Source organism: Rhea americana, unplaced genomic scaffold, assembly GCF_003343005.1.
Source record: "Rhea americana isolate MKP2758 unplaced genomic scaffold, rheAme1 scaffold_58, whole genome shotgun sequence".
Taxonomy (NCBI): domain Eukaryota; kingdom Metazoa; phylum Chordata; class Aves; order Rheiformes; family Rheidae; genus Rhea; species Rhea americana.
This window is the reverse complement of record NW_028186734.1, coordinates 2,269,580-2,292,191: the sequence shown is the minus strand read 5'-3', so window position 1 is coordinate 2,292,191 and position 22,612 is coordinate 2,269,580. Positions and strand designations below refer to the sequence as shown.

Below are 22,612 nucleotides of genomic sequence, written 5' to 3'. Positions count from 1 at the left end.
CATAGGCAGGAAAAGGTGAACTATAAAAACCTATGTGATGAAAATATGCATGGCTATATCAGTGATTTTCCTCAAAAAGAGTATTACAGCATGCTTGGAGAGCCATTACTTGTAAAAAGCAGAATAAATGGCCTAGAGAAATGAGGTGACTGACACGAATAGAGGTCATCAGATATAATTTAGTAAACAGCAGATTTTATTAAGGAAATGAGCTATCCYGTTAGCTTCTGCTTGTCCCCAAACAAATCTTCATTAGATAACCATTCTGGCAAACGTGGCTAACAGCTTGGGCTTTATTATTGTGGGGAGTCATCAGGGAGTGAGCCAGGGACACCACAGTGTAAACACAAGTCCAGCAGAAGACATGCCAGTTGCCTTCAGCAACATCAGCCAAGCATTAAAATATGGATTCAGCAGAGAGAGAATCAGCAATCTGCAGTGAGAGTAAAGATGAATCAAAGTGAAAGAAATTCAAAGCTCTTTACAGAGACATGTTTGAAGCACACAAACAGAGATGAACCAGCAAAACAGCTAAACTGAATAATGGAAAGGTGATTGGTGGTTGACTGGCGCACCAGCAGCATATGAAACATTTCCTGGCCTCATTCTACACAATGATTTAACTGACATTACCATTTTTGCAAGATTAAGCCTCTTTCTATTTAAGCAAATTTGAGAAATGCAACATTTCCCCCCACCTTGTGAAAAACTATCACTTTGTGATTTTCTGCACTTTGAGGAAGATGTATGCTAATTTGGATCTTTCAAGATCTCTACAAACAACCTTGGTAAAAGGATGTAACCTTTCTTACACACTTCTTCCTGTTACATTATCAAAAAGCAAATATACACCAGTTTTATTTTACAAGTAAAATGTTTTTCATAACAATACGAATGAGCTAGATACTGCTGACAACTTGAATTAATAATTTCTCTTGACTTTCTCTCCCCTAAGAAGGAGTATGTCATGCTCCAATAACAATAATAGATTTTTCAGGTGGAAAATTTAGATGTAAGAGATGATGCCAGATGATGTCAGTGCAGCCAGTGCACTTCAGTATCAGAAGCTGACAAATGCCTCAAGCCCCAAAGAAGTAAATAGCATGCTGAAAGTAAGAAAAGGAAAAGTGGTTTTGAAATTGGATGTCTAGGTCAGGCGAGTATGTCTAATCTCACACTCATAATTTATGTCACATGTCCAGAATCACTACACTGATATTGCCCAATAACCACACTGTATATTTTTAGAGATTAGTGATGGTAATTAGCAATACTTTACAATTACAAAGGTTCTGGCTTGGGATAAAAAGGCTTTCTCATGCTTCTGCATATAAACATTGGCCAGAAGGCCACCTAATTCCCACTGATGCATGCTAGAGAGGCAGCTGGCTGAAGCTGGAATAATATTTCCTTTTATTTTCAGCAGTAGCTAGAAAAGTTATTTCTTGAAAGCTTTTCAAAGGTGATGCTAAGGACATACACGTACGAGACTTCAAGGGAGGAGGAAGAGAAAGGATAGGTGGCTGGAGGGAAGTGMACATGGCTAGAGTAGAAATAGAAATAATCCTTTTAATGAAGCCATGTTAGTTTTACAACTGGGTGTCATCAGCACATGTATATGAAATACATTGGCAGTGGTCAGTTCAGTRAGGCATGAGCTGAGAGGCAACATGATGTTACGGACAGCAGCAGACACAAGGCACCCGCAATTGCTCCATTTCATCCTATTGCGCACGATCTCCTCATTAGTGGCGGGGCGCACAGAGAAGGTAGAGCTGTCCCTCCCGTCTCTTCCATTCACGAACAAAAAAGAAAAAATCTAGGCATTGGTTAAAAATCACTTTTTCCTGTGGCACAGAATTTTCTGCTCCCACAGCTTACAGGAAGTGTCAATATTTACCTCACAGCCATTCCCCAGGATTACTTCTTTTCTAGCTGCATAATGGATAACAAACAGCACCATCATTTGAAGAGGTAGTCCAGAAATTATGTTTTACAAGCCATTTTTATATTATTCCCTAGAATCTGGTTTTGAGATTAAAGTTCTCATCACAAAAAGGACTATAATTGCTTACATTTGTATCTTCTACAGATATCATAAACTGGATTCTAACAGATTCCTACCCCGACCCAGACTCTTCTTGTAGTAAAAGCACCTGCAGTGAAATAGAGGAGCCAGATGTTTCTGTGACATGAGRTGTAGGGAAATTATGAGCTGATTCTACAATGCTGGCAGCTGACACTCAACATCTTTTACAAATAGACCCTCAATTATCAAAGTTTGCAACAAWTTTTTTAAAAAATCTGCCTTACTTCTGCAGCTTAACAGACTGCTCTGATCTGCAATATTGTACTTTTAAAACATTTTAAAAAATGTATTTATAAATCAGACTAGGGAAAGAGAAAATGAGTGAGTGAGCAAGTCACTCTTCACTTAACTTGCAGAAGTTCTAACACTGCTGCTTCAGTCTCACACATTCTAARAGACGTTAAAGCTTTCTATCCTATACCTACTCTTATCTGTAACTTTTATTATTTTCCATTCACTAGTTATGCCAACCTTTTRAAAGCAATAAAGGGATTTTGGAAGGCATTACTTTGATGACCATCTCACATTCCTCTGAGAAACTATATCCACTGGGAAACTATAACCACAGAGAAACTGGAGACTCATCACAACCAGCAAACATGTTCTAAAATAAGTGTTAAAACCTAGCTACACYAGTGGATTAAAACAGCATCAATAAAACATGCCAGATAGTATACCGTCKCCATCTAGTCTCCTCACTGCGTCATTCATGTTGAAGGAATAAAAAGACAAAGCATCTCGGAAAAAATTAAGTAAAATCTTTTGTGCATCTACTCTTCACCAACTATTCACACGTGGAAGGGCATTACTGATTCTATATTTTATTGAAATGAGTAATTTTTGAAGTGCAGGGCACACTTTTTTTTTACAGAACTAGTCCAGATCCATGTTGCTACTCAGAATTAGTTTCTTTTTTGTCCTTCCTCCCACACAACTTTTCTTAATGATCAAACTTGTCACCCTCCAATGAAAGGCCTGTTGATCTAGGAAAAATAGAAAATTAAAAGTAAAAATGACTGACTCCTATTGACTTCCAGACACATGACTTCTCCCTTGGTGTGAGCCCCTGAGATCTGTAAGGAGGGTTGGTATTTTTTATGAAACCAAAAAACCCCCTGCCCGTCTTGTGCTTTCAGGATTAGTACCCCATCATCCTACAGTCATTACTCAACCAGAGCTCACAGGACATAAGACCCATCTCTGTACTCAGCGCGAGCCTTCTCAGCTACCTACACTGTACATAGTCTCTCTAMGGGGAATACATACTTACATTCTCTGCAAGTGCTGAAAAAATCAGAAACGGCTCTCAGGACTGCAGCATGGATTTGAAGTCTAGAAAGGGGGAGTACTGAGAAGATAAAYCAGATTATGGGAGGGTGTTCTGGTTTATAATGCCAAGTCTAATCCAGGGAAGTACACTGCATTAGAGCAGATGTCAATTTACACTGCGCTGGAGAGTCAGCATAGAYGATAACTGCCTTAATCCCACAGGTAGCTCATGTGAGCTGATGTCCATTTACACTGAGTATCACCACGCTTTGTCCTAACCTGATGCAGCTCATCCGCTGCGGATAAAGTCTAAGAGGAAGGTCTGGGGAGGGTAAATGTCGGTATTTGAACCCTTAACTAAGATCTTCCTGCCCTTCTYTGCCTCCCTTTTCCTGAAAAGAGAGTGAACGTTTTGGCCTTAGCTGTGGATTAACATCATGTTTAACATGATCTAGCTTCCTCACAGCAACATCCCAAAGAGGGGGATGTTGCTGTAAAAAGCTATTCGCATGATCAAAGCCAGCTCCCATGGAAGCAAATAAGACGGCCAGTGACTTCACCCACACCAGAATATGCTAACTTGCCTACCACGGTACCAGAGCTTCCCGCACAGGTACCACAGCCTCCCTGACACACCAAGCGCACACCTCCGYCACTTCAGCCCTCCTCTCTCTGTGAATACCTTCTCCTTTTCTTTTTAAGTGACAAATGGTAAAACGTCACGTAAGAGCCCATGGGGCTGTGTGAGATAACACGGTGTAAGGCTGCTGCACCAGGAATCAGCTAACTCTATCACTTTGGTGAAAAATCACACTTCACGTAAAGTGGAAAGCCACAAATTTTCTCAAGATTTTTGAGGCAGTCAGATTAATGCTGATAATTTCTGGATGAGTTTGATATTATACATAGYTTGTTTTTTTATCTACTATGACCATGATTTCCCCCTCATTCTCCCTAGATGTACATCATTTTATCTGACCCTTACCAAAGTTCAGAATTATGGGTAACACACTATGCTAACAGACTTTAAAGAAATTGAGAGAGCAAGGAATTTCAAAACAAAAATATCCTGACTTGTTTAAACAAGAAGTCTGCCAGCATTTTTTTGTTATACTATTGTAACATTCTGACTTTCATCTAAACCTTCCCAGAGGGATAGAGATCTACATTTCACTTTAGCTAAACATAGATTTTATTTGAAAAAATGCTATGGCAAAAGGAATCATTCTCAGGCCACCATTTTCTTGATTATTCTGATATAAAAAGTAAATGTATTTTGCAACAGAACAAACAAGGGATCTGTCAAGAGTAGAAGGTTTGGAGACATTATTTATTTTTTCTCTTCTGATAGCTTAGCTCAAATCCTTGATCAGAGYAAGTAGGAATTGTCCTGCCTAGATGGCTTACTGCATTTTAAAGGGATGCAATTTAGTACTCTCCCATCTGACCAAAGCCAACTTCAGTAAGAGAAAGCAATTTCCAAAGATCAAAACATCCGTTCCTCCCTCCTGAGGCCAGATAAAGGTTGCAGCATTAGAACTGATTACCAGCATCTGTCTCCAGTGTGCCTTTGATAGAAAAGTACTATTAGAGTGTAAGAGCAGCTAGACTTTTCCTCTTTGCAAAATAATGTTTTTCCCCAGATCCCTGTATTTGAGTTGTATTGTGCTTTATTATTGAGCTTTGTAAGAAGCACTGCAATAGGATCTATGTAATCACAAGAAATAAAGAGTAAAGTACATTTCTGTGTAAACTTTGGACCTTCTGCAATTTTTTTTTAATGTACAGATTTCTTTTCTGCCACATTTCCTTTGGATTTATCTATGGTACTATTAAAGAAAAAAGGCAGTCTGTGTTTCAAAAGGTTGCTAATAATATATGCACCCCATAGTCCACTATAGCTTCAAAGAGCCAATTATGGTTCGTGTGTTGCATAAACACTTATTTAGCAAGCATAAAATGTGTAATTATTCACTGGATCCCGTACCTAATACATCATAGCTGAGCTCTGAAATGGGAATTACTGACATGATGAAGCATAATGGCTCCAAATGAGTTGCTGTAACACAAGASGGGCCCTGCAGAGTTGTACTCATTAAATCCACTTATTAAGAATTCTTATATTTTTTCTTAAAAAASAAAATTACTCTTTTACTTAAAAAAGCCCACCATGGCCAAACAGCTCATCTGTAAGATGTAAGTTAGAACATACTATGGCTCAAGAGAGCTCTGTAATTATTATCGAGGACAACAAAAATATGTCCTAAAGGACATATTGCCCYTTTGTCCTAAAAGAATTATGTGAAACTTACTGCAATTGAGTGGCAACATGATGCTGAAGACTGAACAGCAGCACATACTAGAAAAGAAAGACCTGAATTAATTTTATGCACTCATGGATTCCAAATTAAGCCACTCATAGCCACTCAGGAAAGRAGCCTAGGGCTGGCTTTGCAAAAGGCAATAGCAATTAAAGTGACCACAACATTAGGCTATTTAGGAAAATGATGGGAATTATTAYTGAAAATATGTGATCGTGTTATATAAAGATATGCCTCAGCATWTCTTTAGCTTGCAGATTCAGTTCATTTCTGTCACCACCACCACCTCTGAAACATTGCACTGGAAATAAGACAGAATAGAGAAAAGATTCAGGTGGATTTCTCTGTAAAGTGAATACTGAATAATTTGCCCTTCATTTGTCATTGRTATCCCATCTAAGGGAGAATGTATACCTAACACTGTTGTTTTAGAGCAATCCTCCACCCCTGAAAAGAACATCTTGGGTAATGGCTATCCTSTCCTCCCACAGTTCACATGGTAAGTGGAAATGGACCATTTATTTCATATTCTGCTCCACACTGTACACATTAGTGTGTAATTATAAGTCAACATTACTGTGGGAAATCCTTGTGATGCAATTTCACTCTGATTTCAAAGGTGTTGCCTACTTCTGCTTTCGTCAGGCAAGTCAGAAAACACTGTCCCCAGAAAAGCAGATACATGAGCCAGGAWAGTCAGAGCTGTTGCTGGAACCACAAGCTGCAAAGTCACATCAGCAGGGCCCTGCACCTAAGCTAATTTGTCAGGGTACAGGCTAAGCTGCTCTCAGACCAGAGTTAGTATCACTGTGCTACGTGGGGTAGACCTACCAGCCAGCCTGAGCTGCAAGCATAGAGGAGATATATGCCTTGTAGCAACGAGCAGAAAGGACAGATACTTTAGCCACAGCTTCTTGGTYTGTGGAAAAAATTGCTGAGGTTTCATGTTTGTTTATAAGTTTAAAAAACAGTAATTCTCAGATAATGAAACTTCAGGTATGCAAGAGTACTCAGCCAACATAGCAAACATTGAATTACTATTTTGCTTGTTATAYCTTTCTGTTTGTTTGCTACGGTAAMTCAAGCGGTATTTTGTCTCAATCAGGCTTTGARCATCCAGAYGCTTCCCTATATTCTAGCTGTTTTCATGGCTGCAGYAGTGACACAGAGTACACACACACTGGTATGGGTGGCGTGCAAGACTAGGGGACCAGAGTTGCCCCACTGTGTTCACGCAGCATGCAGCACAGGCAGTCTCCGCCTGACTGGGCTCTGCACACGCCAAAAACAATCTCCAGACACTGGTGCATCTGAGAATGCACATGCCTAGTCCGAAGCAAAACATGATCTGTATTCTTTCAGCGAGAGAGAATTATGTGAATACGGTCACCTTTAATGATGGTCACTTCAGTGCATGCAATAAATCAAAGGAAAGGAATTTATGGCAGAATGTATTTAAGCACATTCTATGCAGACATATACAAAAGGCGCCCATATTACTTTCCTTCATAAAAAGCTAATAAAATGCTGTAGCAAATAACAAAATATGAAAACTTTCATAAGTAAAGAACCACAGCAACCCCTTCATCTGCGCTGCCATTAGATAGATAAATTCCTTAAAAGTAAGCCTAAAAAAGGCTTATTTGAATTCCTATTTTCAACTGGCATAAAATTGCACTACATATAAACGGACTCAGTGCCCTCTGTCAAAGGTTTGGGTGTAACTGGCCTTATTCTGGCTGACTCTTCTCACATCTCACTTATGTTCCATCTCAAGCAACTCTATCAGAGCAACGTCCATGAGTGCCTGCATCATGCTTTAAGTCAGTTAGAAATGTCCCAGCAAGAGCTCTGTTCTGTTTATCTCATTAAAAACCTCCACAAGTGTGCTAGATGTGTTTTTTTTGTGATACGGAGCTTAAAATTCATAAAACTGACTTCTGGGGCGGAGAAGATGAAACTTGCTCTAGCTACAGTCAAATGCTTCTGAAATTAGAAACAGTGTTCTCCTTCAAGGTCAGCTTCTCATTAGTAAAGAAAAACACTTTAAAGTGCTAGTTTAAGCTGTTTGATAGTAGGTCCAAAAGCAGAATGTATTTCAGGATTACTCAAGGAAACAGAGGAAATGAACCATGTAAATTCTCTGTCAAATAGTTTTCTACACTCTTCACATCTATTTTAAGACTCAACATCTGCATCAACATTGAACATTTGCATGAAAGCCTTAACTTAGTTATCTTTCTCCAGGCCTTTTGTAGCAATATTTTACTTTCAGTCCAGATGCAGAAACCTCTCCAAGAGTGAATCCTGGCTTTCACTGGAAATTTAACTTCAAATCCTAAATCCTTGTTTCTTTATGGACACAATGGTCTTTGAAAGGACAGCTCTGAGGGATCCAAGAGAGCKTGGAAACAGCTGGCATTCAGTCAGTTCCAGGTTCCTTCTTTGCATGCTTTGATTTTATTTTTGAATTCTGCCTGGCAAAAGTCTATTTTTAATGTCGTTTGCAATTTTTTTACTGGCTAGGCAGTCCCTTAGAGATTTCCCATAAAACACCTCACCYGTCTTTGTCAGATGTTCCAAAGAGCGGAAGAAAAGCAGCTTACTCAGCTGAAGTACCATAATTAGTATATRCTATGATAACTTCCAGTCCTTTCTAACCTGCTGGCTACACAGAATGGTTTGCTTGCTTTTTTCCTTTGGTTTGCTTTTAATCAGAAGTGTAATATTACCGAGAATCACCAGATGGCATTGCTGCAGACAATTTTGATATTTCTGTTTACGTGACTACACAGGAATTATATCTTGAGAAAATACTTACTACAAACTAGTGCAGAGTTTTTCTTAAAGTGCTGATTTTACTGCTTGAGCTCAGCTACAGAGGCAAGATTTTCAAATTAAACATATGCAATCTCAACTATATCTTTGCATCCACATGTAGTAACGTTTGTGCCCTAGATGTTGTAAAATTTGTTTGTGTTACTGCAAAGGAAGGTGGAAGGSGGCACAGGGAAGGTTTAGCAATGTGACCTGCAAAGTTTTCCTACTTGTACTGGTCAGCCACAAGCAATGGGGGATGAAGATGGTGTTTATAGTACTTCAGAATTTCACTGTAAAGTGATTTAAAGATTTTAACTTCTTAAAAAGATAACTTATTTAGTGAATATTTGAATCTATTGGTTTAAGAGTTTCAGTTACAACGACTGCACATGCAAATAACTTGGGACCAAACTGTAAGAGCTCGCACCTCATTAAATTCCTCTGAAGAGGCTGAATGACACCGATGGTGATTTTTAATGCACACAACGGTGTACAGCATATGGCAGCATTTCAGAGCTGCCRCACGCCCGGCCTTGCTACTCTCCCTGCCTCCCTCGCTCCCAYGGACAAGTCGCTGCAGGCTGCTCGACTGCCGCTGCAAAAGGCCCCACAGGGTGGGCGTCCGCCTGCCTCCGTGGCTCTGATCCACACGGAAACCCAGGCTGCTTCTCCCCTTCATGAGCAAATGCAGATTTTTTTGCCATCTTTTTAACTTCAAGTGTGATTTATTTAGAAAAAAGAAAAGACTTTAGTGAAAAAAAATCCTAAAAATATAAAAATATTCCATGCTTGGCTTAGCCTCCTCCAAAAGTTTATGACTTCGTGGATTCTCATTCTTCACCAGAAAATAATCAACTAGTAACAACAAAAACAGCAGAATGAGAAGGTTCAGTGAAACAAACCATCTCAAAATGAAAGTTCAGTTTATTTCCTTGAAATTACATTTGCTATTAAAAAAATAACTTATGTAAACGATTAAAATCAGTTAAAGAAAAGACATGACAAACACCTAAACAAGACAATCCAAAATCAGTGAAACATTTCTATTAAACACAACCAAAAGATGACTAATTCATGAGTGTTTCTGAGATTTTGATTTTTCCCTCTATGATTTGGGTCTAAAATATCCGATGCACAGCAAAATTATTTCTGACACATCCTGTTCTCTGCGTCTCATGTCTGCTCTCCTCAAATCCATCTATTAAGTTATATCAGTACAATCACACAGGAAATTTTACTAATCTAATATCATTATATTCTAACTTAACTTCATTGACATAACTGCAACACTTATACCACCGTTATACATATCACAATTCATAGTTTAACAATTTATAGATGATCACGATTATATCTATTTATGTGATGTGTAATACAGTGTTATCTGGAAAAAGCACAATTTCAATCACTAATGATAATATTTACCTCTACCAGCTCAGTTCTTATTCATAGCTGCATACTATTATTTGGGAAGTAGAAAGTACAGTGAAACAGTAGAAAGTAAGGGGAACACTGGTTTGTTTGATAGGCTTTTGGTTTTACAATATTTCTTAGCTTTCCAGGCACGACAAAGTTACAATGGGGCATTTATTTCCCTAATGCTTCTGTTTCCATATAAAGTGGTAACATCATGTTACCTCTTCTTCACTTTAAAATTATTTGTTTAAAAACATAGATAAAACATCATTTGTTGTACAAAATCATCTCCTGAACAAAGAATCCTCCTCCCAGAAAATGTGCAGAGACTCCTTCACTTCAGTGATTTTTTTTTTCACTTGCAGTTTAGCATTTAATCTTTTTGATGACAACAGGTTTGTGTCTACACTGCCATTTTTATACTCCAGCTTGGTTTTAGCCAGGTGCAGCGCACCTCACAGTGTCACCACAATAGCCCTAAAACCACCACCAGACGCAATGGCATCAGCTGGGCCATTACCCCCGTGGAGCTCTGTGCTACAACTACCGCATTAGTACTGCACTCCCAATGAGATTTAGTTCATCCTCAGGAACTAACAGCTACTTTGGTAGAGATGCATTCCTAATTTTAAAAGTACACCTCCAACACTACATGGCAAGAAGAAATTAAAACCTGAAGCTGCAACCACAGGCTAATAGCTAGAGGTAAGTGTGATTCTCTCCATCATACTTGCTTAATATTTTTAGCTAGACTCCCTGGAAAGCTGTGAATCATGGCTCTAGAAAAATAATTTTGATCCAGGGGATAGGTAACTCTCTCTTTCTTTTCTTTGCTTTTCGATCATCATGAAGCAGGCGTTTTCCTGGGCTTCCAGTAATCAAAGAAATTCCCACTACTAATGTATAATCAYATTTTGGTGTATCAGTGAATAAGAAGCCAGGTCACCGAGGAAAGAGCTAATGTTATTGAAGAAAGGAATTTTCCTTGGCTTAACAGGCAAAGGTTTTGGGGAACAGGAGGATAGCGCTCTAGTTTGGGGATGTTAACCTACGCAGTTTAGATCATAACTGCACCTTAGGTCGGCCACAAAACATTTGAAACATCACTTAATTGGAGATAAGTCTGAGGTACCTTTCTGCTTTCTTCATACCTGTCTTGTTATTGCCCCATTCCCCATTTTATAGAGGCCTATACTAGAAACCCTCAAAGATGCCTTTTGTGTTATTGCTTCTCTTCCACAAGCCAGCCACAGGCAACCACAGGGAAGTCAATATAGATGCTTTTGGATGGAATTAATTCAGCTCTAAGGCCCATTAAATAGACAGTATTATGTAAATCAGGTAGTAAGAGGGACAAGTTGTCTCAAATGCTACCAATGCAAGGGATAGACCCTCAGGAATCCAAGAATTAGAAAAAAGTGAGAAATGTAACTCATTAAAATTCCTGTAACAGAAGAKAAAATAGATACCTACAGGAGTCTTTGAATGCTTCTACAGGTGTCCAGAAAAAGGACTGCAAATCATTCCTCTCTCAGGATTTTCAAGGGCTGACTACAGAAGCAGTAGTGTGAGGCAGACCCACTGGATTGCATTTTYAATAACATGGCCTTGTTCATATGATTTTTTAATAAAGCCAGCTACCCAGAGAAGGGATCAGGACTCTGTTTGTTATTGTACTACAATAAAGGGAGCACGAACAAGGGGCAATCTACCATAAAAGATTTTTTTTCTTACAGACTTGTAAGTGTTTTGGGCTGATATATACAGTCACCCTTCTCCACTTACACACCATCATCCCCCAAACATGCTCCATTTTTCTAAGTGACAGAAATATCCTTTTATATAAAGATAATTAAAAAATAGACATTCTCCTCTGGATTAATGACTACAGTTATTTTTATGAAGGAAAAGTATGAACAAAACCATTATTAAAAGAACTGAAAACCCACTCAGATGTCCAAGGTGATCTAGCAAARCCAAACGCAGACTGAAAACTCCCTGGAAAACATTCTTCAGAATTTCCCTCACAACATATTTGACAAAAACTAATACCATATGATGAACTAATAAGCACTTTATGTAAATCCTGTCTTTGTGGTATGTTACAAATCCTGTTTGCATAGAACTGCTGCTTTTACAGTAGAAATTTTGTCACATGACTACTGTTTCTTAATGGTTAGTGATTTAATGAGAATTTCACCATGGCATTTGTTAAAGATGCTGTGATGTTTGTGATGAACTGCCCACGTATTTCCRACCATCAGTATTTACACTCGTTGCTTTTAGAAAAAAATCATGAATTAAGCAGAACTTTTTGGATAAAAGGGCTGAAAGTGTCTGTTGATGAAAYAAGCCTATTGACAAGATGCTTTACAGAAAGACTGGAGTGAGACATAGGGAGCTTACAATGTACAAACAACTGCATCTCTGAGATAACAAACACAGTATTTAGAGGCAAAAATTTAGAACACAGAAAATAGAAACTAGAGAATCTGGAAGAGAGATGGTAGGTATAGTGAAATACTTGTAATAGCCTGAACAGTAAATGAAGCTTGTGTACAGCAGTGGAAGGGATGCAGAGAAGTCAAAAGAAGAGGCTCTCTCTCATTTCCACAGAAAACATTATGCACATGTGATAYGCTTTCCTGAATGAATATATGAAAAAACAGATTTGGATTTTGGTTTCTGACTTGCATGTTCTTCCCCTTAAGTCTTAATTTGGGTCTCTGTATCTAAAATTCATTATGATTATTTCCAAAAGTATTTTTTGTTTAATGCAACCTCATAAATTAAAAGAAGAGGTTCAAAGGATGGTTTGTAAGTCTTGTATATTTAGACTCAAACCTCTCTCTCTTGCAAGGCTTGAATAGTCTGAATYGCAGGAGGAGCAACAGCAGGACATGAACACGCATGTTTTGACCTGCAGACCTCCTCCCTCTTTCCCTCCCCTCTCTGAGATACACCCTGGCGTGCTGCAGCAATCTCTCTGAGCCATCCATCGGCACATTCAACATCTTCCAACTTTTCAAAAGGACAGAGTGGAGCAGTTCACAGAGGAAAATCCTGCAGAGGGCCCCTCTTCAGCTGCTAAGAGTTAGCAGATCTCCCAGGCCACAGCCTTCGCTTCCAGCCTTGCTAAACTGTGGCTGCTCCTCTGGGAACAGCAGTGAGAGGTGAAATGACCTCTGGCTTCTCTTCCATGTGCTCCTGGTCCTAAATGAGCTAGCCYCCTTCTCCCAGTGCCTAAGGTGGCACTGCTGCTAAGTAGACAGAGCAGCTTCTTTGGAAGCAACCTAGGGGTCTCCAGCAGTGATACAGGTACATCCTGGGTCTGAACATATTTTTCTGCTGTTGGCTATCACATCCCCAAGTAGGTCTGAGCCTCACCAAGTTGTCTCCTGATACGTTAAAGAGACACGGACTCTCTTACAGACCTGGTGCRTGATATAGAGGAGCTCACAGCTGAGCTGACGGAGCTGTGCAGAAAGGCAACCTCTTACCGGCACCCCCCGGGCTCCCCTCGTTACTCACCGGTACTGCTCTGGATAGTCCTCACCGTCGTGGTTGTACGTGGGGGAGACGAGGACCGGAGCGATATGCACTCGTCGTCCTGGGAACAGCCCTTCTCAATGGCTCTCACATAGCTGTGGCTCCTCATGCGGAAACAGCCGGGCATCGGCAGATCCAGGGCCTCCACGGCCTGAGACTCGAGTTCACTGAACACCGACTCGCAGACGGACTCAAACTGACCGTTCACCTCCATCTCACTCACCTGCAGGCAAAGATCGGGCAGGTTCAGTACATCCCGTACAGCAGTCTCTCCTGTATTAGCACCCAAAAGCAACAGCCTGGAGTTGAACCCCAGGCCACTATGTACACTATGCTGAAAAATAAAATCACGTATTTTTTTTAGAAGAAAAAAAAAAGAGGGGGGGGGGTTGCCTTAACCCCGGAGTACACAATGCAACCCACAGGCAATCGTGGTGATAAAACTATGGGGCTGGGAAGCTCAAGTGTGGAAGTGGTAACCCGCATTTGAAARGGTTCCCTAACTGAACCAGCTCTAATACAGGAGGAAAATGCTCGTGTAACTACATCTCCTGGCTAACTCCTTCGGCTGAGAGATGTAGGAATCCTTAGACCCTTTGATGAGCAGACACTAGGTGGTGACAAAGACTTGCAGCCACCCAGGTTAAAGAACATTCAAAAGCATCTGGCTTTGCTGCAGATCTTACAAACATGGAAACCATTTGCCTCTGCTTATATGGCAATGGATGACCACGGTTCTGACCTCAGACTTGAGCCCTGAGCTTGGCATTAAAGAATAATAATTATTACTGYGGGAAACGTGCATACAGAAACTATCGTAGGAGAGCTTTGTTGTTTTTCTGGTATGAAAAAGGCTGATTTACCAGGAAAAGATAAGACAGTGTTACGATGGTAGAAGGTGACATTAAAATATCTATTCCAGGTTGGATTTCAGTAAGGAAAACACTACACCGTGTGCTTGGATGCATATCTGAAAAGCGAAATCTAAAAGAGAAGAAACTGCTCAAAGCAGCATGGAAAAGCAGTGGATAATGTATCAATAAAGAGCAATCCCGCAGTGGCAGAGGATAGCCATATCTCCAAATAAATCTCTCCCTCGTTAATGCTTTTTTATTTTATGATGCTAAAACTCTTAATCTGAATGCGTCAAAGTGGGCTTTATTTTTCTTGAAGTTTTACAGAGTGCTGGTAAATAACATAGATCTTTGCACTTAATATATATACTGCAATATTTGCATTATGTAGATGAAAAGTTCATAAGCGCATAGACTTAAGAATATATGCAGTAGGATACAGAGATATTYAAAAATTCTTATAAAATGCTAATAAAATAGTGAAATACAAAATACCACAGACTTCATTCACTTTCCCTTAGCATCACACTCTGCTTATGAACTTAAGGGAATCTTTTTTAAAGATATTGCTGAGCACCTGTCTTTGAAAAACATCAGACATTGCATGTTATGCTACTCATCCATTTGCAAAGGGCAGGCTACAGCATTATCAAATCTCATATTTTCACAAAGTTACATGAAAACATTTCTGCTTCCTAAAATGTTTTGAAAATGTGTAGTATGTAATGGCCCAATTCCATTTTAAGCAAAAACCAAGCTTCTTCTGCTGTATGTCACAAATACATCTGGTCTGGTTTGGCCCTTGCTCTCCCGGCCGCGCACGCGTCACCCACCTGACTAATGGTGCTCATGGCTCTCATGTAGCTCTCATTCCGGGAGCGAAATTTGGGGGATGTCAGCAGCCCAGTGGGATCCAGACTGTCTAGACTCCTGTTGATGGAGACTTCACTCACTGCCCGCAGGTAGCTGTGGCTCCGGATCTGAAGCTTTGGTGAGTGTTCACTGGATATCCTGGGGGTACAAAAAAAAAAAAAAAAAAAAAAAAAAAGGTTAATCAAACCCAAATGACTTAGCTATAACCAGATGTTTTTAAGCATAACCAGATGTTTTTCTGTGGGAAAAGACTTGAACCCATGATGAAACGAAACAATCTTTGTATATTTATAAATTAAGGATACGACCAGTCCATTTCTTTTATTTGGATTATTCCACCTTTTTATTTGGTGGGATGAGAGGCTAGAGGGAAGGATTTATTTATTTATTTATTTATTTATTAACTGTAAATTGTACCTAAGCAGAATGGCAAATTGCTTCCATCATATTTATCTGTGGCATCAGCACAGCAAATTTTTACAATGTACTTACAATGACAGTTTCCAGCACCAGCAACCAGTGTGCTATGTGCTGTTTTTGAAGGTGTTACACTGAAATGTGTGAGTTTTAAAAGACCAAGGGGAGCCACTGAGGTGAGGGCAATTGAAGAAAGCGCTATGTCCTCATGGAGTTGAACAYAGCAGGCATGAAAACAAGTTAGGGAGTGGGATAAAAAAAGGAGAGCCCTGACAGTAGATTGACTGGGTTACCCTAAATGCATCCACTGAACATCCACTTCTTGAAATACAATTCCTCAGAGTCGCAGGGGCTCTGTTCCTCTGGAGGTGCTTTTCTCTGAGTAAACATGATGCTGATCACTGCAGTACAATGAATCTGATACCCTGCTACACCTGTAACTGGGCTGCTTCTTACAGAGCTTTCAAGGATGTATGGGCAAAGAAGGGTAGGTAGATCATACATAACATGTAAAATGCACTCATAGCACAACTTAACCCTGGAAAACATTCCAAGAGCTTGGAGTACCTGGTTAGGTTTGATATGCTTTAATTTWTTAATTTGAATACTGACAGAAGCTGCAAGTTGATAAAATGCAGGCAATCATTGCCAAAGAGCTTTTCTGGTATTTGCGAGAAATATGCTAAGTAGCATTACACAACTTGATGTCAAATAGAAGTTTGAAAATCCAGTTGTGTTTCTGTAGTGATAACATTCCTGACCTTTCCCAAACCAATGGCAGATAAGACTGGCAAGCAGTTAAAACCAAACAAATATATAATTTGTACAGACTGTTCTCTTGCCAAATGTGCTTACAGTCAGCTAGCAAAGACCACAATACCTAGATACAGCCCTCCACTTTAYTGTGACATGTTTTCTCCTCTGAAAGTGTTGGCAAAGTGTTGTCTCCACAAACTAATCATCCTGGAAAGGATGACTTAGAAAGGTCAGTCTGACCCAAGAGAGTCAGAAAAAATGATTCACACCATGTTTCTTTCACTACATGATTTGTTTGGGGGAGTTTTTTCAGAATAATTAATGAATACATAARTATTCAAAGGGTGCTTCTTCAGTATTTATACTGAAGTATCTTCAGTGTTCTCCAAGTATTACAAAAGCCAACCAATTACAACATTGACTAAGTTCTCGTTTTGAAATGTAAATCTCACATAGATGTTTGCATGTATATGAAACATAAAAATCTGTAACCTAATTACAGATCTAATCTTGGTCCCTTAATATATAGAAATACATACACAACTGACCTGAACCAACAGAATCCGTTCTAATTCCTCAAGCCTCTTCAGATATTTTGTGTTCAGGTAGTTAATGATGATAATCAGTATGAGCGATTTCCCAGTGGCATACACAACTCCAGTAACTGTCAATGTGTTTTAGGAGGACAATTGCACTGTTACCCTACACCTAAGTAGTTCAGCAATTGAGTCTATTGCTGAATGTTACAATACTGTAATAAAATCTAGGTTGTATCTATAATACTGCATCCCCTGGCTGCTAATTACTGGTACCTGCCTAAAAAAAATAGGTAAACTTATTAGTAATACTAATTACTAGATAGTTTTGTCACAAGATGAAGATGGAACTTTTTCTTGCCATTTTCATTGAGTGTATAGTGCATTACTCACACCAGCCATACCCATATTCATGCAAGCTACTTCACCGCTCTTTGCAGGTCTGTAAACTGATCAGCATTGCTTGAAATGCATCAATTCAAAACACATTTTATTTTATGAATTTGTTGTGAACAGTTTGTTGCCAATATTTGACAAGCAAAATTCAAACACACTTAATCAAGTGCCAATTAGTCAAATACGTTACCTGGTGCTCTATACAGTGCTGCTCTTCGCTGATTAGCTGAGCCCGCAGCACAGACCACAGCTCATCACAAAGTTCAGCACACAGATATTGTCAGTGAAATATTTGCAAGTGCTGGGGCAAGTACCCGTTAAAGATTGGGACCACTATACCAACATGCACGTACACACCACAGCAAGATTTTGTAGTTGCAGCCAGCTTACAGAGATCAGAATAGATGCACCAAAAGTCATGGAAATCAACCCCCAAATGTACACAAATTCATTTTCCATRTGCATTAGCACCGCGTAACAATGTTTCCCCAAGTCTGCATAAAATAAAGGCATCCATCCATGAGAGTAAACGTTTTCCTATTGTTTCAGATGTAGGTGGTTGGCACAGATGCCTTCTTTTTGTGTCTAGTTTTGTTCCTGACTGTATGACAGGCCAGTTTGGCACACATCTAGAACCAGATTTACAGGTGGCCRCTACTTATGGTGTGGTTTATTCAATGGATGGGAGGTATGTGCGAACTCGGGTATTGGCAGGCTTTGGAGGAGGTTGCCTCTTCCTTACTGATTGCTACAATCACTGTTTTACTAAATGTAGTGATGAAAAAAAATTAAAGCATAGACAAGGAAACATCTGAAGATTTGCATTTATAATGATTACTACTACTTTCATAAATTATCATTGTATTCTACAGTACCCTTCAAAGAACAGCTGATATGCCACTAGAAATTTTGAAAAACATTCTGTTCAGGAATAAATCTAGCTATACATGAGAGGGGAATATCTGAAAGTCTAATTTGTCTTTTCAGAATTACTACTGGTAACCTGTAAATGAAAATAATCTTTTCTTCCTTAAGGGCTCAACTCTATCTGCKTAGTCTGCATTCCTTAGTATTTTGTTTGTGACACCCTCATTTTCACAACAACTAAATACCATACACAGAGGACTGAGATTCTGGGACAGCTTGGGTGCTGGTAAAAGATGGTCTAGCTACTAGTCCACTCGCTGCATTGGATAGATTCACTGGCGGAAGGAAGATGTGAATTATTAAACATCTTGAACCTGCTCTCCAGGTGCACTGCACCATTTCTGTGCTGCAGTGCTTGCCTCTGTGGCATGCTGCAAGCACTCAAGGGCCGCCCTGAACTGCGGGTCCTGGCACTTATGGGACAAGGCGTAAGGAGAAGACGATGGCTTTTGGTTTCTGCTGCACTGCTGGCTGCTCCCTGCTGCCCCAATGTGATCGTCCAGAAAAGGTCATCTCTGGAAAAGGTCCCAGCCCTGAGCTGAGATGGGTGGAAATGAAGTTTGCAGAGTCCCTGGAGAGAAACAAGGGCTCTCCTGGGTAAAGAGAGGCAAATGCCTCAGATCAACACCTCACCTCAGGGACGCTTCAAGCACGGTGACCATGAGGGGCTCTTACAAGGAGAGTAATATTCATTTARGCAGAAAGTAAATCCTAGCAAAGCAGCTAAAACAGAGGATCATGATCTTTAAGCTACGTTTCATTTCTGCTGTRTATGTTTTGGGCATACTGAGGCTGATTCTCTGTTTCCTTTCAAATATAGAAATGAAAGGGTTTTAAATGCCCACATCTAATCACCTCCACACTGCTGCAACATGTGTTTTAAGAAATATTTTTAACTTCAGGTTACAATTGTGTTCTTATTTACACCCTCCAAATTYAGATGGAAACATGTTTTGCTTCCTGATTTGCTCAATTCATTATTTGAATACATATATTCCTGTTTAAAATTCATTACAAAGAGTTAGTCAATGAACGTATAGGAGAACCTAGGAAAATGTGWTTTTCTCTAATTTGTATAGGGAAGTCAGAGACAGAGGCAGGAGTGCATCTTAGCCTAATCACTCAGATGCTCCTCTAGGATAAATGAAGGGAGGAAGAAAGGCTATTAACTAGATTTACATACTACCTGGTCACGTCTCACTCATGTATTCTGGCCATAACATGGTTCATTCAAAAAAATGTATATATATTTAAGGCCTTACAATGCATGTTAACAGATTAAATRTGAAACGGCCTTGAAAAGTTTCCTTGAAGAAATTTTGCACCTTCAAAATGGCTCTGAAATGCCAAAGAGATGATAAACAAGAAGGATTTACCTACTTACAAGAACAGGCAAGTTTTATTTTGTCTTTGTCTTTTTGTCTTTCCTCTTTCTTTAGGAAGCCACAATGCATGCTGCTGTATGTGTGCTCTTTATGAAGTGGATTTTTATTTATTATGTGCCATTTCAGAATGGAAAAAAGGGAGGAACTGGACTGACAGTGCCTGCCTTTTTTCCCCCTACAGCCAGATAAATAGAAAACAAAAATGTTACAATGAAAAATATTTCTAAAAYTGTGCTGTCTTTTGCAAGTTCAGCATTCAGATTCCTACCACAAAGCACAGTGTTGTGCCAGATGGGTACAGTGCGATGCCAATAGAAAATGACATAGCAGAAAAAAAAGAGGAAGTCCAGAATCATGCTCTGAATACTTTTAGAAGCCAGTAAAGGAGATTGATAAAACTTATCAATAAAAACTTATTTTTATTGATAAAACTTATCAACTTATCTTATGGATTGTKAAAACCCATCCTCCAAAAACACATCACACACATCACACACAAAACCCAACAACCACCCCAAACTACCACAGGTAATATCCCAGCATTTATGTTTCTTGGCTGCAGTGGAGACCATATCTTCCTGGGGATTAATTATTCCAGGTCAAATGTCCCATCAGCATCCCGGTTAGTGGGTGCTTTCAGCATACATTTCTATGTTTAATTTTATTTGCATTTTAGCTTTGCTAGAAGGCAGAAGGAACAATCTGACACAAAGCAAACCCTGAAGGACATCAGTGAAGAACATGAACAGAGCAGCRTCGTTCAGCGCATCTCTCGATTCCAGCCATGATATGGGTCATCTAACTGGGGTAATTTGATCATGCTGGCAACATGTTGCTTCTTTCAATGCTGCAAACACAAAGCTGTCATCCCAATGATAAAGACAAGGGCAAGACACAAACAGTTTTGAGCATCTCTCCCCCCTACACACTCAGGATCTCAATTTCTCTCTCTCTCTCTTTTTTTTTTTTTTTTTTTTAAGAAAAAAAACCTCTTCACAGGGAATTCCTACCTTGAAGGGAAAAATCTCTGTTCAAGTCCTTAGTGAGTTACTAAAGAGCCAAATGTGAGAAAGAAAAATCTAAAACTTGAAGATAACCAGAAAAGCTCATTTGATGAGGAAAAATTCAATGTCATCAGCACAAATTTGGCATCCCCTTCCTTCTGTGTTTTAAAAGACTCCATTACTCAGATTACAAATCATCCTAGCTGCATGCACTGGCCAATGCACCACAGAACCACGTGGGACATGCCTGCATTAATAATCTCTTGGAAGCCCTTTGAGAAGGCTTATATGTTAGTCACAGCATGAGAAGAGGCAGAAACTGTGATACTGTGTATTTGTCTCTTTGCCATATTTTATAGATTCTGGTTGGGCTGAAGAGGAAAACATTTAAAAAAAGAAAAAAAAAATCCAGAACTCTGCACAGTTTAATGGCATACAGCTCTCTAACATGTCTATCCTCAGTTGCTGTTTTTATTTTCATTTTTTTTATTGATTAAGCACATGGTGTCCTGCCAGAGAACTCCTGTTTGTTTTATAGAGGGTAGGAGGACCTYGATCAACACTTTAAGGTTGCAAATGCTTCCAAAAGCACAATACCCTTTAGAAATCTCCATGTATAGTCCTGCTAGCTTCAGAACCAGCCTCGAAGCCACTCTCTTGCAATTTACTACAAACTTGTTTCCCTCTCAAAAGTCATACAAGCTTTTTTTTTTTTTTTGAGGATGGAGGACTTGATCATATTTCAGGAACATCTTTATCCCCTTTTAAGTGCCAGAACATTAGCAAACAAAGCTGACTACTGCATAAAAATTAATGCTTAAAATAAAACAAAGCTCCTCTTTCATCTCAAAAATCCTTTCAGGTRCTGCATACAATCAAAAGAATAGGCTAATGAATTTAAGGAACCTTTCCCCTGCCACTGCTGTGCCATGTCTTCTCAGTGCTTTCTAGCTATGGTGAAAGAACAGAGCAGAGCAAGGAAGTGACACATAATTGAGCTGGAAAGAGAAGCAGATGGAAGATGATGCAGAGAGACATTATACAATTCTCTTTAATCAGAAATCTGGTCTACATGCTGGTGTTGATTCCTATGTGGGGGTGTGTGTGGGGAGCACAGTTGTGAGAGTGCTCTTCTATTCCACCCCGGAGAGTGAGAAGAGACACTGAAGCACAGAAACAGTTCAACTCAGATGCACCAGCTCTACTCAGTGATGCCAGGAAGAAAGCTGTTAGTATATAATAATGTACAATTCTTATTTACACTGACTGAAAGAGAAATCCATCCTCTCTTGTCACACTTTGTATGGTAAGATATAACATCTTCTAGGATGACCAATTTGAGAATAGCTGTTTTCCTCTCCTCCACTGAGGAAAGCTGTGAGCTTCCAGGACTTCATGCCTGCTCTTACCAGTTTTACYAAGTACATGCCCAAATATGGTTTTGGAGCTGCTTGTTGGAGGAAGACATCTCTGAATATCTTGCTTTTTTTCAGCAGAAGTCTCCTTTGGGCTAGCAGGAACAATCTCAGGAACAAGTGCTGCTCACCAGTGGAGTGAGAGTTACCTAAGTCGGAAAAGCTCTTGGCTTGTATCGGGAATAACACTAAGAATGAACTCTACATGAAAGCCTGAGCGTATTAATAATTCCTTTAGCCTTGCCTGGACCACTTTGGCCCTTGCTGAGGTATGGGTGAACCCTTTGCTGCTGTAATGGATAGTCTGGTTTACTGTGGATTTCTGAGAGATTGCTCGCTGGCAGCATGGATGCTTCATCTGCATCACCCAGGCTGCTCTCCTGAATCTCCTGCTTCAGTCTAGCCACTCCTCCCATCAAACCCTCTAATCCTGCTTTGATGAACTCTCTCTCCTTGCTGGTAAAAAGAAAAAAGAAAGAAAAAAAAGAAAACAAAAGAAAAAAAAAGAGAGGAGGAAGGAGGAATGAGGAAGGAAGGAAAAAAACCCCTCAACAATAAAGAAAAAAGAAAATAAAGAAAAACAAA

At 39.6% G+C, this 22,612-nt stretch overlaps 1 protein-coding gene across 1 annotated transcript in view; it reads right to left on the bottom strand.

Annotated features, from left to right (window-relative positions):
- DLGAP1 (DLG associated protein 1) overlaps nucleotides 1-22,612 on the bottom strand; it is a 137,413-nt gene that overhangs the window by 77,247 nt on the left and 37,554 nt on the right. The window contains exons 3-4 of the mRNA XM_085319355.1: nucleotides 15,152-15,329; nucleotides 13,447-13,687 (exon numbers count right to left, since the gene is read on the bottom strand). Of these exons, the coding sequence (XP_085175481.1) occupies nucleotides 13,447-13,687; nucleotides 15,152-15,329 (419 nt within the window). The remainder of the gene's footprint in view (nucleotides 1-13,446; nucleotides 13,688-15,151; nucleotides 15,330-22,612) is intronic.